Source organism: Pagrus major, chromosome 1 (assembly GCF_040436345.1).
Source record: "Pagrus major chromosome 1, Pma_NU_1.0".
NCBI lineage: Eukaryota > Metazoa > Chordata > Actinopteri > Spariformes > Sparidae > Pagrus > Pagrus major.
In genome coordinates, this window is record NC_133215.1 from 28,071,853 (window position 1) to 28,089,738 (window position 17,886).

Below are 17,886 nucleotides of genomic sequence, written 5' to 3' on the forward strand. Positions count from 1 at the left end.
GGAGATCTGAGAACGAGTTAAGCACAGAAGAAAAAGAATACATCGATTATAATAAATGCAATAAATCTTAAGTTCACATCCCCTTAAGGAGACTGAACTGAATAACCAACAGCATATACACACTCCACAATCAAACTTGACATATGAAACAGATGAAGAGCCATATAATGATTTCAGTTTTAAAGGCACACATAAAAACATTATGATGTCAAAGGTGTACTATAAAATGGGTTGCACAAAATCTGTCTTTATTCTGGATGTGTTGAGGATTATGATTCTCTTTTGGCAAACGAAAATCAAGATCATACAGTACATTGTCTGCAATAATCACCTTACCATTTAAAGACTTTTAAACAGGGCAGACAGATTTAACAAAGTTTGTCTTATTGCTTTGGCAGGGGGGAAATGGTATTTTTGTATCATTTTCAAGCATTTCATGCCATTTTAGCTACTTTCAACTATGGCCAGAAAGAAAACAAAGCTATTCAGAAATATGTCTGTGAGATCGTATGCGCCTACGCGCAATAAAACTGTACCCTAAGGACATCACTATACTGAATTTGATCTACCGAGCTGAACAATTCTTCATTCCTTCAGTTGTCTTGAAGCATGCACACCACCATCTGTCTTCCCAGAAATCAATGCAACAATCTGTTTAACAGATACCTCGAACAGCTGAAAAACGAAAGAAGTAACTGTAAATCTATCACTGTTTCGCTAGAATGTCACGAACAGAGAGATGGCATTGCTGCTATTTTGTTTTTCTTTGATATGGGATTGGACAGAATGATACGTTTTTCACAGCAGGCTTCAGATCAGTGGATTCAAGGGGAATTTGTGTTCTACACCTCCAGTGATTCAACTCCTACAACTTATCATGGCTCAGACATTGTCCAAATATACGCACATACCCCTACACACAAAAAGTGAGACCTGACACACTTCTGGAGTCTATTACATTTTATCTCTTTACCTTTGAAAAACAAACATTTTGCATAACCCATCATGGGCTCATGAGACATGTTAAACTTCACCCTGACCGGGGCAACAGCTTGACCCTATGTGCAGCATAGGAGACATTCTTTCTCCCCTTGTGTTATTTTTCACAGCCAACCTCCAAGGTCAGGACATCTAAAGCCCGGGTGGTCCGGGCACTTTGTCTGCTGAGCATGTGTGTCATCACGGGCCTCAAGAGCTGAGGGCCCGGCCGCGAGCTAGAATGTTTGTCGGCTGATGGCTTCAAAGAACAACGAGCCAGAGACAGCGGTCATAAGCTGGATTCTTATGCCCAGTGCAGAAAGGTTGCGACTCCAAACCCAACAGCCCCAAAATCCCACCATATGAACAACAGATTCAAACCATAGAGTGGTTCAATCAAGGAACCCAAATCAAAGCACTTGTGTGGATCAAAAATGAAACAACAAAACCCTCTATAGGGTTGTGATCCATACCACCATCATGCCTCGAGGCTCCCCTTGCCATGTTGCGTGTAATTTGACAATCTGCAACAACATCACTCTGAATCTATGTTGTCACCAGCAGTGGAGGGCATAGCTGGGGAAAGAGGCCCATGATTAATAGGAGATAAGAGTGGCATCTTTACAAGCCACATGAAAACAAGCCTCAGGCGAGAGACATGAGACCTGGCAAGAGTAACACTACCAGAGCTCTCCATTCAATCAGTGAGGATGACAGACGGGGTCTTAGCGGATTCAGTGTAAACTGCTAGGCCATGGCAGGAGGCAAGCAGGTGGTGGCGGGCTAAACTATCCCTAAAACCAGGTGTTAAGAGGCCTTGCGTGGTAACCTTCTGCAGACTGCCAATGCATCAGTGTGATAGATGGAGGAGGGGTCGATGGCGGGGATACAAGGTGTTGGATTCAGGAGGGGTGGGGTGATGTAACAGGCATAGAACAGGATAGCTGACAAGTGAGTAAGTTTTGAGTGCTGGGAGTAGCTGCAGCTCGTTCTGCTGAGCCCCTCACAACCAGCTATTCGTTCTGTCCACCGTATTGGCGTGCCAGACGCACCTTAATATGGGCAAAACATGTTGAGCCTCTTGTATGAATGCCACAACCACAACCCTAGAAAGTCAAAGGTGTGTAAAGGACAAATTGGGAGATTAAAGAACTAAAAACATCAACTCACAAAAGTTAGCATGTTTAAATCTCTACAAGTGAAATACTTACCAGGTTTGCTACTCACTTATAAATAAGTGACATATTATATGAGAAGTGCTTAATTCACTTCACTCAGGGTCTGTAGGCCTCATTCAGCAGCCTTTAATACTGTTCGCTTGTCTAAGTGGGTCACTGGTTCTGAAGGGGTGTGGGGTCCATAATTGCTTGAGTGAGAAGTGTCTTTGGGGCTCATGACACAGTGGAGCATAAACATGGCCTTGGAGTCATGCTGGATGAACCAGCAGACCTGTCAATGCAGTGATGGATACCATCACTGGGGTCACGCCATGCTCAACTCCGGCACTCGACAATGGGTCTCACATAAGTCCTTACACCCAATCAACAACTATCCCACATCACAGAGTGGAAACAGTTACACAAGCACCATACGATACGAAGAGATACAGACAAATGTCACCTTGATGTATCATCTTCCATTTAATATCATGGTTTAATCAAATATACCTCAGGTCTTTGTAAAAAAAAATAATTATACCCCCTTAAAACTGTTGCACATTCTCCATATGACCCAGAAATCAGTTTGCCAACTGAGCTGTCTGATCTAAGGCAGCGCTTTGAGCTAAATGCTAACATGCTCACAATGCTAAATGCGTATTATGTTCATTATCCTAGTTTAGCATGATAGCATGCTAACATTTTTGAATTGGCACTAAACTCAAAGTACAACCGATAGTGAGTGTCGCGGTATGTCATAAACCAGGGTACTGGATCAATTACAACTTTGACCTGAGGGTAAAAAAAAAAGAAAAATAAAGAGAGCACCAAATCCATTAGCATTCATCTTCTGGGGACCATGAATGTCACACGGAATCCTGTGCCAATCCATCCAGTAGTTATTGATGTACTACATTGAGTGAACCTGCTGGTGGTGCTAGAAGGTAAACCAGGATCACCAATCAGTATTCATAATCTGTCAGCAGTGAATATCTGTAGTCCAAAGTAATATTGGAACCAATCAGCTATCATCTGATGAAGGATTAGCCTCTGAGGACAACAGCCAATGTTTCGGGGCTTCCTGTGTAGCCTGTGGATGTCTGGATAACGGATATCCAGACCTTCTGGGCGCCAGTAGTTGTTTACAGTCCAATTAGCAAGCAAGTAGCTGAGCCGAGAGCAATATTGTAACCAATAGGCTACCAATGATTTAGCCATTGAGAAAAAGGCCAATGTTTTGGGGCTTCTGGTGTAGCCAGTAGCTATATTGATAAGAGATAACATTCCTCTTCCTTGTGCCAGTCTTTGTTTACAGTCCAATTAGCAACTTGAGATGCAAAAATTTAGTTGGAGTGGAGAAACTGCTGTTAACTTATCTGCATATGAATGCAGATACAATTTTAAAAGGGCAATAAAAAACGACATAGATGAAGATCGGCAAAAATTCCAAGATTGCATTTTGGCCTATGCGTTCTGTCTCTTTTGCCCTCCACACAGCCTGTTTACCTGCATGCAACCAAAGCCTGTCAGATGTGGTTAGACAGTAATCGAAAACACAAAACCAGAACACTTCCAATAGCAAGATCTTATCCCCTGCCTACAGATTCTGCTTTCATTTGCAGATATCTGTTTATAGAGGATAGGAATATCAGTTTATTGTCATGGTTTTATTATTCTGACCTCAAGTTACACTAAAAATAACATCCACACCATTTAGAACTTTTATACATACTATAATTGCTCCAAAATCTGTTAACATACATACATACCTTTGAGGTGCAACTGAATTTAAAAGTCCTTGGTTTGAAATAAATAAATACATGCAGTTGTCATGATCAGGGTTACATTATTACTGTTGTGGTTTTGGTTATTTTCTTGCCTGTTTGTTAAAAAAGGTTTGTGTTGATATGATGAAAATGGAAGCAACATCATTATTCATCATGAATTTTTTTTTTTTTAATTTTGCACTGATGAACCCTCCTCAAAGACTGACCTTGGTGTGTTTTTTCTTCCTCCAAAGTGATCGGTGGGTGGCACTGTGTGACAGGCTGTAAATCAGAGATTCCAGCTGAAGTGATGTCAGCCCTTTGCATCATGTGTTGTCGCTGCACACTGTGAAGACATGTGGACACGTGGTCACAGCTCTTTCAGGGCACACACCCCTCAGTCACCCAAAAATGTATCATGGGTCCAAGTAGTCAACTGCACGAGAACATGAACATATGCATAATATATCTTTCAGCACAATAATTTCAACATGTATTTACTTACATTTCAGGGCAAAGAGGACAGAGAAAAAACAATATAAAACCATAAATACAGTTTCACTATGTCCAGCACAGTAATGTAAAGCAAAGTGACATCACTCTACAGGTATTTATATGTACAGACATACCACAGAGTAGTAAAAATGTTTACTGTTTACTATTTATAGAGCTGCCTCTCTGAGCATGGCTGTTTTTCAGCCCACGTTGCTGTATGCGAATAGTTGACCTGAATAAGCAGAAGTATATGAAAAGCTCTACTGAGTCACTTCAAGTTAATGGTCCCTTATTTCTGAGAACCCCTTGTTAAAGGGCCACGGCAATGCATACTCTAATAAGCATGCACATGATTTGTACATAAAGTTTATGGTGACATGACAGTCAGCATCTGTGTTAGCTTTATCACCTTGGGCTGTCAACTGGGCTGAGCTCATCAGACAAAACATAATATCATTATGTTCCCAGATTATTATGTTCCTGCATCCATGTTCAGACATAATTATGCGAGGATGCAAAATTAGACTTCCCCAAGGTGGATAGACTCGGCAGCATAATAGGTTGAAAGCACAGTAATTAAATAGAGGAAGTGAATTTGGACATGAATTGGTGAAGATAATTATTTTCTGTGTTAAGGGAGAGCAGGGGATTGGAAAATACAAATAGATGTAAGCCAGTACATTAAAACAATAGTTAAGATTTTTGAAAAAACACTCATTTGTTTTCATGTAGAGAGTTATATGAGAAGATTGATACTGATCATACTTCAGAGAGTGGAATCAATCTTCTCATCTAACTCTCAGCAAGAAAACAAATGACTGTATTTACCACAATGTCTGACGATTCCATTAAATCCTGCCAGACAGGGCAACTGCTTAAAACCTGATTTAACATTATGGTCTAACATTCAGAAAGCTGTTTGTGTTGCAGCGGACACTCTGTCTGATTTGCCTGGAAACAAAACCCTCCTGAATGGGGTGTGCACATGTCAAAAACTATGTTTGAGATAATGGCTTTGCTCTTACAGCTCATATCTGACATTCCCAAAAGGCATGCTTTTATCTTATCATCACAGCCCAGGAGATGTTAGTTTAAAGAATGATTCAGTATATTTCAAGGGACTAATGTGAGATGGAAACCTTGTATATAAAGGCATTTACAAAATCTGAAAGAAAACGTGTTAAAAATTGTCAGAAATGTAAGTGTGACGTCAAAAGTGATTCTAAAGTTAAACAATGTCTATTCAATCTCCTGCGGCTGCTCAATACTACAGATAGACCTTATGGTATTAGTTACCATAAACCCCAGACAGGCCTGCTGACTGACAGTCTGCAAACACCGAAGCCAAGAAGCAATACAATCTGTATCCGAAAGCTTTTATGACTATTCTTCTATTATTCATACTGCTGAAAATTTACAACCACAATTATTCACGGGTAGCAAGACAGTCCCAGTTTAGTTGAGTTTTATTGCCTTTTTCAGAATCTTGTTGCCAATATCTCAGTCAGTGTTTCAGCAGATTCCTTTGGATGTGATTCTGAGAACCTAAACAATTCACATGGACTTCTGATGGCCACAGACAGATGCAGAAAGTAGCTTTCTGATTTTGTGAAATTAATATTGAAAGTGGTGTTAAAAGTATGATATCTATAGTTAAACGATGGCAACTAATTTAGATGTAAAGTTAATGGTTCGCGGCTATTAACACCTGAGCCGTGACTAAGTCATCACTCCTGTTTTTATTTACCAGTAATTTCATCACCCAAAATGGTGCTACAGATGGAGCTGTACATTTGTGGCTTTATTTAAACGTTGTACCTCGCTATAAAGCTGTCAGCACTATTAATCTGGGGCATAGATTAATGATGGTGATCTACCTTTGATTTGCAAAGCTGCCCACTGTCTCATGTTACTTACGTATAGTGGGTGACCTCCTGTAACCTCTACTGTGACTTTTGCACCTGTTTGTTTTAGTCAAATGTAAACAAAAAAAACACCATTCTTGTTTATTTAGTGCAGGTAAGATAGTGAGAATGCTTTTATGACTTATGGCAAACACCAATGAAAATAGGGACTCATATAGCTCACTGTCAATTAAACAAAGATATTCTTAGTGCACATAAAGGAGGTTATGTCAGGAGTAGGTACCCCGAGGCAGCCCTCATATAGTTGAACTGACAAATGATTAGCTGTTCACCATTTTATGCTGTGCAGAAATGCTAAAAAAAATAGCCTATGATCACTGACCTACACTTGCAATACACTGCGTTTAATTTCACATGTACCAGTGGCAGGGACCTCAAGCAGCCCCTGCTGATCACAATATGAAATGCAGAACCATGTGCGGGACCACATAAATGGAAATAAGGACATAATGTGAGCTCTTGAGGAGTCTATTTATTTCAACAACTTCCTGCAGAGCCTTCAAACTGCTGCAGAGTCCTTTGCTGATGAGTTGCGTGACCTCATGTCAGCTGGGGGTTTTGATACAAGCAACCACCAGACAGCTTAATCCCATCTTCCAACTGACGCCAGATCCAAAAGTAGAGGACTTCTGCTCTTGGAGAAGCACAGTGGACCACAAGAACCTGCGAACCTGCAAAGTGCCATCTTATACTATACCCAGGTTGATCCTTTGGGAGTGATTATTGACTTTACTTTACTTTACTATGCAAGCCAAGTTCCTCGTTCAGCAATTTTGGGCAGATAAAAGGGTCTGGGATGATCCAAACCTTCCTCTTGACCTCCTGGATACATGGACTAAATGGGAGTGAGAACTACCAACCCTGAGTAACATCACACTAGCACAGATGTACGCACCGTTGGAGCTGAACCCTGAAGCCACTGAGTACAGCTAACAAGTCCATGAATAACAAGACCATGGATATCTGCACAAAAGTTCATGAAAAGGTTGACCAATGGTTGAGATATTGAAGTCAGCTGTTTGGTCTATTTCTAATAGACTGACCAGCACTGCCATCCCTAGAGGATGCAGCTAGGATGGTTAAAAAATGCTGCTTATTATAAAAATATTTGTAGGCTGATTTTCTGTGAATCGATTAATTGCTTCAGCTGGATATTGAGTATGAAGAGTAGATTTTGACAGTGCTTCTACTATCACTGAAACACTGAATGAGGTCATATTTTTTAGGAATAATGGTTTCGCAGAGTTTCACAGACCTGTAGATTGAAGTTGTTCATGATGCCCGCCTCTTGCCAGGACACTATACATTATATGGGTCTTTCCTTTAATTTGTCACCCATCTGTGCTCGTATATTTTGATTAATACCAGTATAGGGTTTTCAATATGACCATTCACTGCCTGCTGGAGCCAAGAGAAAAATTACCATCAAAGGCCCCACCACTGACCATAAATCACTGCATCATCTCCAGTTCATGAGGCTAAACCATAGTAAAAAGGCTTTGGTTCAATACTCAATGTACGGTGAGGTCAAACTTATACTGACTAGGAGGGGAATGAACACTTTGCTCAAACTGTTGAAAGGCCTAATAGATTAGGGGCCCCTGGACAAGCCTCTTGTCAATCCCTCTTTCTCAGTGACCTAATGTACCCAGAACAGCTGTGTGAGGGCGCTCAGCACTAAGGCCAGGATGACAAGTCATTGCTCAGCTTGATATATGAACTATTACATGTGAAACAGGAGAGTTTGTTGAAAGGTATGATGGCTGTGTATGCTAGTAAGAATATGTCCTCTTTACATGTATTTATCTTTCGTTGAGCACGAGCATAAGATCTTAGTCTACTGTCCATTGTCCACAACTCGCAGGTACAAGATTACTCAGGTAAACTGGATCTTATACTGGATCTTATGTTGGCTATTTGGAGTATGTCTGTAAATTCCCATTAGTTCGTTTGATCACTAAAGTGTTCTCGGTTCAAAAGCTCTTATCCCACCAATTTTCTCACCAACTTCACTTATCAGACAGGCTGCCACTCAAGGGGAGCATTGCAAGGAGAAATGCAACAGGATTTATAAACACAACAGTGTGAGGATCCGCTATCGAATTCAAGAAGGGTTACCTCCACCTACTTAAACAGTCCATGTATTATTCACTGTACAACAAAGTAAAATGTAGGTTCATGTAGATAATCATGAATGTTTGTGAACAATACTTTTAATCTTGAAATAGTACAACCAAATGTTGCATCACCAGGTGCTTCAATGACAATGGAGCAGAATTACTGACATGGAAAGTCAAATAAATTTATTTATACAAACTGAGACACATATCAAAATAAACATTAGTCAACATTTTACATTATTTTACACACAAAGTCAGACACGTTCAGAGACATATATTGCAGCTTTGCAGCCTAGCTGTATTGCATTTTTTAGTAGCCAGTATCCAGGTACCTAAAACAAAAAAATAAAACACACTTAGAGTGCAGTACTTTCAATGACATTCATTAAAAAACGCAGAGACAACTAAATGCATGACAACTGATAACTATTCTTTTTTTTAAACTTACTGTGCTTTGATACCACAAGGGGTCCTTTATCAAACTATTTGTGTGAATTTTGCAGTGAAAGTAAACTGTTCTTGATATAGAGGTCAGTAAGCTAAACTCAAAACACCTCCAAAAACATCTGAAACATTAATCACAGCAACACAAACATTATCAACCAGCCAAGATTCAGACCAGGATAATGAAATATACTTACGTTTTCAGCATCATGCTCCAATCCTGTGTCATGATGCTCCATCTCGTCGTCTCTGAATTCCTTTATGATCTAATCAAATACAACCCAACAACATTAAGTCAGTGAACTTCAGGTTTCATTTCATTAGTAAAGTTAAATCTGGTGTTATATGTTCTATCTTTTATGAGTGGACAAATATGTCAAACTATTCTGATGGCAACAATAAAGCTTATTCTCTTTTTAAATTGTCTCATTTTCATGGTTCACCTGTGAATGTTTCTCTAAACTGCTGGTCACACTGAAACCATTTTCATTATATCCATTAAAAACTAACTGCATAAGTCAACAATGGAGCCCTAGTATTTTATGTAATACAATCAGACATAATAACAGACAAAATCACTCCTTTGCAGGAGATCTATCTCCATGTGTTGAGGGCTCATTTAACCCATCTGGAAAAGACGAGTGACAAAAGCATTGGCATTCTAGTCACTCTTGAGCTCTTCTCGCCAATGTGTGTCAGCCTTTCCAATTTATTAATGAAAATTGTTGAATGAATCCATTTTAATAGAGAATAAGTCATGTGCTGTTATGTGTAGCAATCTCTAGACTCTTTTGTGGCTTGAGGAATCCATCCCAACTTGGAACGACATAAACTGTGACCAGTGACTAATATTATTAAGCACCTGTTGATGTAATTTAAGGAAAAAACACTGCAGACAAAATATCAAAAATCATACTGTTTAACCTTGGACCACTTCAGTAAAAAACAGTACTACTGTGGAGTAGTCTGGATTTGCCCTGGAGAACACTGCCTACCTTCAGGTACTCCCTTTGAACATACAATCTCAATAACCACTAAACCATATGACTCTCTAATCAATTCATATTTACTGTTCCTTTAAATATGTGTAGGCACATACACGCTAACTTCCGAAAAATAAATCTTCCCTCCCTGTCTTGTTTGTTTTCTTCAGCCCTTGAAGGACATCAATGTTTGACACATATTCTTTTTTTTTGTTCAAATGCTTGTTTCTGTTTAATACTATACCATAAGTAGAAAATCAACAATAACATTTCTGGACATCCTTTATGCATAACCACAAACAGGTGAGGTCATGTCAGAGTTGCAGAGAAGACAGCGGCTGACTTACATGTAACAGTTCAGTGTATCTGTCAGGGTCCTTCTCCATCAGAGTTCTTATCTGGCTGTTGTAGTGCTCTGAAATACTCTCCTCCACTGCCACAGTGCAGGCCATGGCCCCTTCTTTGCCAAGCAGTGCTGAGGACGCACCTGGTGCAGATTTTCAACAAGAGAAATACACAGTTCAGCTGTACAAAATAAAGCAACACCTGACTACATATTAGCTAAGACTGCAGCAGTCTAACTAGTGAAACAGGGTTCAAACTACACATCCTGTAATTGTTTGATTATACACTTGTCCTATAGTAGATAAAGCTTTAAATTTGTGTAGTACGATAAGAACCCAAGTCAAACTTCTGAGCTGTACCGACCTAATACAAACCCAGCGACGTTCCAGAGGGGTAACAGTGCTGTGGGACGAACTCTGTTCTCAGCCAGAATTTCATTGAACTTCTCAAGGTGTTTCTTTTCTTGGTCCCACATTTCCTAAAGAAAAACAGAAAAACACTCACACCAAACACACTGAAAAACACAATTAATTCTATCTTTGAGCCTAACTTAGATGAAGAACAATAATAATGATTTTGGATGAAACATTATGAGGCAAGATTCCTAAATAAAAATAAATACAACTTTCCAGATTCACCCTTATTGCCCGAATTAAATTCTAGTGTGATCTAAATGAGATCTACTCATTTATCAGTATAAAAGAATGGACCAAACGTAGTTTAAAGAGGTGATTTCATACTTCTACAAAATGGCAACCCCTCTTTAAGGAGAAGTTGAGATTAATCCATTAGGATTCCTTTATCTCAAACCTGCCACAAAGGAAATAATGTGTCAATAACGTGTCAAATGACATTTGGAGCATCAATATAATCTGTCTTGTGCAGATTTAAGAACAGTTACGCATTTTATAAATCAGGTACACATAATGCCAGTGGACAGGCTTCAGTCCTACTTCAAAGCTCCGTCCGTACCTGGATAAGAGGTCCAGTCCTAGATCGGCCCAACACTGCCATCTGGCCGGCGTAGATGCAGTTGGCCCCGTATTCACCCGCATGGTCCACGCGCAGCATGCGGTCCAACATCTCCTTCTCCTCACTGTCGCGTGGGGGCGGGACCACACTGTAAGCACGTGAGCTCAGCTGCACGGGCACTGTCACATACAGTCCGTGGTTAGCTAACAGCTCACAACACACTTACAAATACATAACCACAATGAAGCCATAACGGGATTATTTTGAGCTCTTTTAAGGACTTCAATGCTCAAAATGTGTCCTTAACCCTGAATAAGATACTCCAAAATTGTGTTTCGTTTCAAGCTTGACTGCTTTTTGCTTAAAAATAATAATTTCATGAGTATTTGGATAAAAGCTTAGGGATATAAATGTACTGTAGTTACAAAGCTAGCTGGTGAATTCTGTTCTCTTGTATTACTGAAATGATAAAACACAACCTCAAGAGAGTTTGCCATCTGTTAGCTAACGAGTCTGCTGTTGAACATTATGTCCAGTTAAGCTCCTGTTACCCTGCGACTCATGACTTAGCAAAAGCATGCCAACAGAACAATACTTCGAAAAGAAAATATCTGAAATAACGCTATAGCTATATAGAAGTCCTGAAGTGTTTTTAGCATTTTTAGCACTTTAGCTCTTAGCTGTCGCTGCTAAAGTAAACTACAGACCTACAGCTTACCTCTGTGTTTTAAACACTGACGAATCATCGCTGGACCGACAACATTAGACCAGCCATACAACGCTGTGTGCGCGGCTCTTTGCATGGTAGCCACTTTATGGTTTAAGTACCTGTGTTATTAAAGACACGTAGAAACATGTAAGCAAACTGTCATTGAAAATGTCAGAGGGTGGACGTGGGTGGCGCACGCGTATGACGTAAGCGCGTAACGACTTGCACAACACTGCTTTCCCCACGCTCCCTGCAATACAAGTGTGTTAAAGGCAGTGACGGGCTGTAACTAAGTACATTTACTCAAGTACTGCACTTAAGTACAATTTTGAGGTTCTTGTACTTTACTTGAGTATTTATATTTTCTTTATACTTCCACTTCACTACATTTTAGAGGCAGATATTGTACTTTAACTCCACTTCATTTATCTGATAACATTAGTTACTTGTTACTTTGCAGATTACAGCCTGCATCAGAGCCACAGTTGCACACTTTTAAATTGGATCTAATAATCAACCAAGTCAACTGTCGGTAAATATATGTATGATTTACTCCTACTTGTACTTTTGATACTTAAGTACATTTATTCCAGTTAATACATTGCAGTTAATATCAGATACATTAAGACTTTTACTCAAGTAGTATTCATATGGGTGACTTTCACTTTTAGCAAAGTTATATTTTAACACAATATCTTTATTTTTACTCATGTATGGCTTTTAGATACTTTACACTGGTTAAAAGCCCCCTTGGTTCTACGTAGGTTAAAATATCTCTGATATGCAGACCTATGTAAAATATTCTAATTAACTATTTAGATATTTACGATAATATACAGACAGTCACAACAGATGTGCCTCAGCAACTTCATGGGGGAATGTGAAACCTAAACGGATTAGCATTATGTCATTGGAATTATTTTAGTCTGTAAAGCACAACTGTCTACGGAGACACTTCTCGTCTAGTTATGTCACCACGTCTGCTGTCATACTGTGGCAGTGATTCATTTTTCACAATTTGTCTATGCAACTCTGGGGTTTTTCACTAGATGGCATTATATTTCTTTAATGTTCATTGTTCATCTTTAACACTTGAGTTGTTTTTTTGTTAAATTCACAAATAAACTTAGCTGTGGAGGCCCAATATTATTCTTTGGAGGTAACATGTCAATAATGAATCAGTAGGCCTAAAATATTCAGCATGAAGGCCCATGCAGTTCCTCATGGGAGCAAGGTTAAAGAAAACTGAGACACTAACTACCTAAAATAGATTTTAAAAGTTATGGATCCAGTATTGTTTTTTTTTTTTATATGCATGGTGTAAATCAGAAGCACTCAGATCTACTGTATGAGAATCCATCTAGGCTCTATAGCTGCCAGGGTCAGCCTCCTGGACAGGTCACCAGTCTGTCACATGGCTGTAGCACAACATAAACAAATCCACGCTTAACGGGCAATTTAGAGTTCACGTAGTCCACCTGACCTACATATCTTTGGCCTGTGGGAGGAAACCACACACTTTAAAAAAATAAAGTAAATATAGAAAATTATCTTTTGGCCAGACACTGTCTGCTTTTCTGTGTCAAACTAATCATGAGTGCATCTTTTGTTTGGGCGTGTTATGTAAGTCTGACAATAAGACAATTAAGCAAGGAAAACAACAGAGTCTGTGGAGCAATCAGAGTCATTGTTGATGGTCTACAGATGGCAGTGTTGCACAGATAAACGCCCTCTGAGGCGAGTTTTACCTTGTAAACTCCAGTCAGTCCCAGTTTTCATTATCGTTTCAGTTCCAGTCAAATATATGTAGTGTATGTATGTGCAGTGTGGCCCTCATAGCATGTAGAACAATTAGATTTCAAATGCACAGACCCAACTTTAATCAATCAATTCTAAATATTTAATGTGTTTGCTCTGAGCTTCTGTGTTATCTCTCAGTTTCACAATATTAGTCAGCATTATTTATTATTGCCTGTTCGACTCCTGTCTTGAAAGAGCAGGAAAAAAACACCAGTGTTTCTGCAAAGCACATAAAATAGTGCTGGGACACAGGAATCTGTGGAATGATGGGGCTGACTGCTGCAGAGCTGTGATGGTCATGAGTAAACAAGGCCAAGACAGTGAATGGCGGGGTGTGTCGGTTTTCTGTGTGTGTGTGTTTGTGTGTTTGTGGTGAGACGCCGGTTATGTGTTTCCCTATCTGTCTGTCTGACTGTGGGTGGCTACGCATGTGTGGCTGTACAAAGGTACGTGCGGGTTACCTTTGTCCTCTCTGCGTGTGTGTGTGTGTTTGTGTGTGTGTGTGTGTGTGTGTGTGTGTGTGGTTACAGGTGTGAGCGAAGCTGGATTAAAAACAGGGTAAAGCAGTTACTGCTCTTGGGATTTATGCCCTCTTGTCCCCAGAAGCTCAATCTCCTGTGTGTCACTGGGTGTCACTTGTTGTTTGAGAATTTGTTCCTTAAAAGCACAATATAAACTAAGGTGCGTCCTGCATTATTATCTAATCTTGTGGTCAGGTCTTGTAAAGGGCCCTTTCTTATTTAATTTTAAAGGTGCACTCCACCAAATTCCACTCCTGTGGCTCTAAAGGGAGCCTATTCAACTTCGGTTTTAAAATTGCCAGATTAAAAAAAAATCGAAGTGCCAAGGGGCATGACTTTCACAATCCCTATGACTGACCTGTAAAGGTAGGAATTTAAATGTTAAAACCATACAGTTAGTTTATTAGTTTTCACCAAAAGGAACATTATATATATATATATATATATATATATATATATATATATATATATGATATACATACATTAAATAAGAGTACTTGTGTGCTTAGCAACAAACTGAGCTAATTAGAATGCTAACATAAAAGGGCCAGAATGAGGTTATTAAATGGCCCACGCGCCACCAGTTGAATAGGTCTGATGATGAACCCTGATGATGTCTTATAGAGTTATACAGTTGCATTATAGTAAATGTAGAATCCAGCATTTTGGGAGCTTGACATATTAGGTCCTGAAAGTCGAGATATCTCAATCTTGGCTGCTTGATTTGACCATTAGCTAGTCCATAACTGTGTTTGCCTGCTGTCTGGTGCTGGGCAGAGCTTTCTCGCCGAAAACAGCTGCATCTGAAAATGAGAGTGCAGTGAGAGTGAAGCAAAACAGTGAAGTTGTGGGCCAGACAGACAAACAATGAGGTTGAGCTCCCTGTAAAGATCCCTATAGCTGAGCAGAGCTGCAGTTTCAGGTGATAAGTGATTCATTTCACATTGTCACATTGTTTTCACATTTTCATATGTTGCTGTTTTATTACTTTAATGTGTCTCTTGTCGGGCTCCAAGTTTTGCTCCCGTGGTGCACATTCCTAAATAAAACTGTGTTCAATTAATCAAATTGAATCATCATATTATCCCAGATTTACACACAGAAAACCAGGGGCCAAGTAGTATTGTTCCAGGATAACAATAGTTGTTGTTTTTTGGGTCTCTTGGCTTATGGTGAATGTTCGATTAAAGGGTAATTCCACCAATTTGAGATTTTAAGTGTGTTTACAGGTCTTGGGGAGAACTACTGCATATGTGAAAAAAGTAGTGTAAAGTCTTCTGTGGCTCCAGAGGAAGCTGCGTGTAATCTGATAAATTACTTCCAGTGATGTCACTAAGGGGCTGAATTGCATTGTTGGTAATGTCGTCACCAGGATATGAAAAGCAGTCCACTGGTCTCATTGCTCTCCTATAACACTATTGGATTCATTATGGACAGTTTAAAAACAAATGATCAAAATCAATGCAGCAGAACCAGAGATATCACCTTTTTATTCCACAAATTCTTCTTCCTTTTTTTTGTGCCCGTTACCCACAATACAATTTAGCCACTGAGTGACGTCACTGGAGGTATTTATCAGATTACATGCAGCTTCCTCTGGAGCCACAAAAGGCTTTATACTACTATTTTACATATGTGGTAGTGCTCCCCAAGACCTGTAAACAAACTTTAATGTGTTAAATTGGTGGAGTTACCTTTTAATAATCTAATGTGTGCGCTGTAATTAACAAAGACAAAAGAGGACATACAGAGTGCAAAGAAGAAGAGAGGTCGTGGGCCAGTGGGGACTCAATAGACCTGGGTGTGAGGAGTCAGGGGATGAATACCTGGACATCACTTGATTCACTATGATGTCAGGTCCAGTGGGTCTTGAAGTGGAGCTTGAGACGGGTGCTTGATGTCTGTTGACAGACTGGAGTGTGTCTGGTACACTCGGGACACTTTGGAGGATCTGTGGAGAGAAAACTGAGCCTTTCAACACAAGTGTTTTTCAGAGAGGCTTTGGAGAGGTGTCTGACAGGTGTAACGTCTATCCCCAAAGAGCAAACACCGATTCTCAGATTATTGTTTAACGGACACATGAAATAATCAACAGTCAGGTCACACATTTGGTGGTGCATGTTTTCTTGCTCTTGAGTTTGTTGAGACTGATGAGCGGATTAAAGAGCAAACCACAGAGCAGGAGAAACAGTTAGACCGGTATATGTAAGCGTCTATATACCTGTATGTATGACTGTGTTTGTGTAATGTTTGCATGCATCCATGGACGTGTGTGAGTCTGCACACCCTTGCTCCGAGGCTCTGGTCAGACAGTGCATAGCTGTGGTGGGACCCAGGCTGAGTGCCTCTAGACTACAGTGAGTCAACAATGTCTGCTCTCACTGAGAGGAGACATGATAGGTCTTGTCTCATTTGGTCCCTGACTGGTGTGGCGGGACACCCAAAGCTTGTGTGTGAGTGGGTGTGTGTGTTGCGTGCATGATTTTAAGTAAAATTAGTTATTTACTCAGATGCAGAATATATGACAGCAACATGCGTCAGTGTCTGCACTTACGCACGTAATATTGTTTTTGACAACCCTCCCCTCAAATAAATTTAAAAAAGAATGGATTTGGTTAAAAGCTTTATGAGGCTTTAGACTTTTTGAGTCCTGGATGATATTTTTGCTGCAGGGTCATCATCTCCATCGCCTCAAACTGGAAACTTTCAAAAGTCTTTGTGGGATTGGTCAGGCGTAATGGAGGGAATTGTTCTATCATAGTTATGTAAAGCCCTGCAGTGACGAAAGTAATGACAATTTTAATTGTTTAAAGAAGGCTCGGCGGGGGGTTTAGCATTGCACTTAGCATTGTTCTTCCAAAGTTGGGGGACTCACAAGAGAAGCATTACTACAAGAACGTTCAAATGTGAAGGTACATGTGCAAAAACTATTGTGACCTCCATCTCTACCTGGAGCGTTTCTTTTTTCCATCCATGTTGTGCTTCTACCACAGGTGAGTAGACTACATAGTTAAACTGTTTCATTGTTTGTCTGTTTTAACTGTGTTTATTGCTAATATTTCCTACTTTGTTGTGCCGCAGATACGAGTCAACACAGGGTGTTTTATTTTGAAAATCGAGTGGATTGCCCTATACCGTTCCGCTGTCTGACTTCCTTTTTGGCTCGATCTGCTCCGTGCGTCTCGACAAGGCTGCTGCCGCAGGAACTGGCATTATCAGGTTTAGTTCCTGGAAGTACTCTCAGCATGATAAGTAGGCTAAACTTCACTGTGTAAAATGCGAGGAGTTCCCCTTTTCAACATTCAGTGAATGCTGAAAATAAGGTCAAATTTTAAGGTTAAATAGATGCTTGAGTAGGATTCATTATCTGTAGGGGAAATAAACACACTGAGCTCCACAAGTAAATGTTAAATAGCGTTTCCCCTCCTACTTAAGAATGACAGTATTATCCAAAGCTTTTTAAAAACTTTGTTTACCAGTTATTCGTCTAAAATGAATAACCACACCAAGCCAGTAAAGACTAAAAAAAAAACACATACATATAGTGTTTTAGATCTTACCGGAGTTGATAAAGTTTGACCTTCTTTACTAGGAGACAGTGATGCAAGCTTTATTACGCAAGGGTACAGAGCCTCACTCATGAGGCCCAGCAGGGTTTGTTGTTCACTTGT

At 39.9% G+C, this 17,886-nt stretch overlaps 1 protein-coding gene across 1 annotated transcript; it reads right to left on the bottom strand.

The window, feature by feature from the left end:
* Window positions 1-8,598: 8,598 nt before the first annotated feature.
* coq7 (coenzyme Q7 homolog, ubiquinone (yeast)) lies at window positions 8,599-12,083 on the bottom strand. Its single transcript, XM_073464812.1, has 6 exons — window positions 11,904-12,083; window positions 11,186-11,364; window positions 10,577-10,691; window positions 10,216-10,355; window positions 9,083-9,151; window positions 8,599-8,773 (listed from the first exon to the last, which is right to left on the bottom strand). Exons 1-6 carry the CDS (start codon window positions 11,986-11,988, stop codon window positions 8,696-8,698), a joined length of 666 nt encoding a protein of 221 aa, XP_073320913.1. The 5' UTR covers window positions 11,989-12,083; the 3' UTR covers window positions 8,599-8,695.
* Window positions 12,084-17,886: the final 5,803 nt, after the last annotated feature.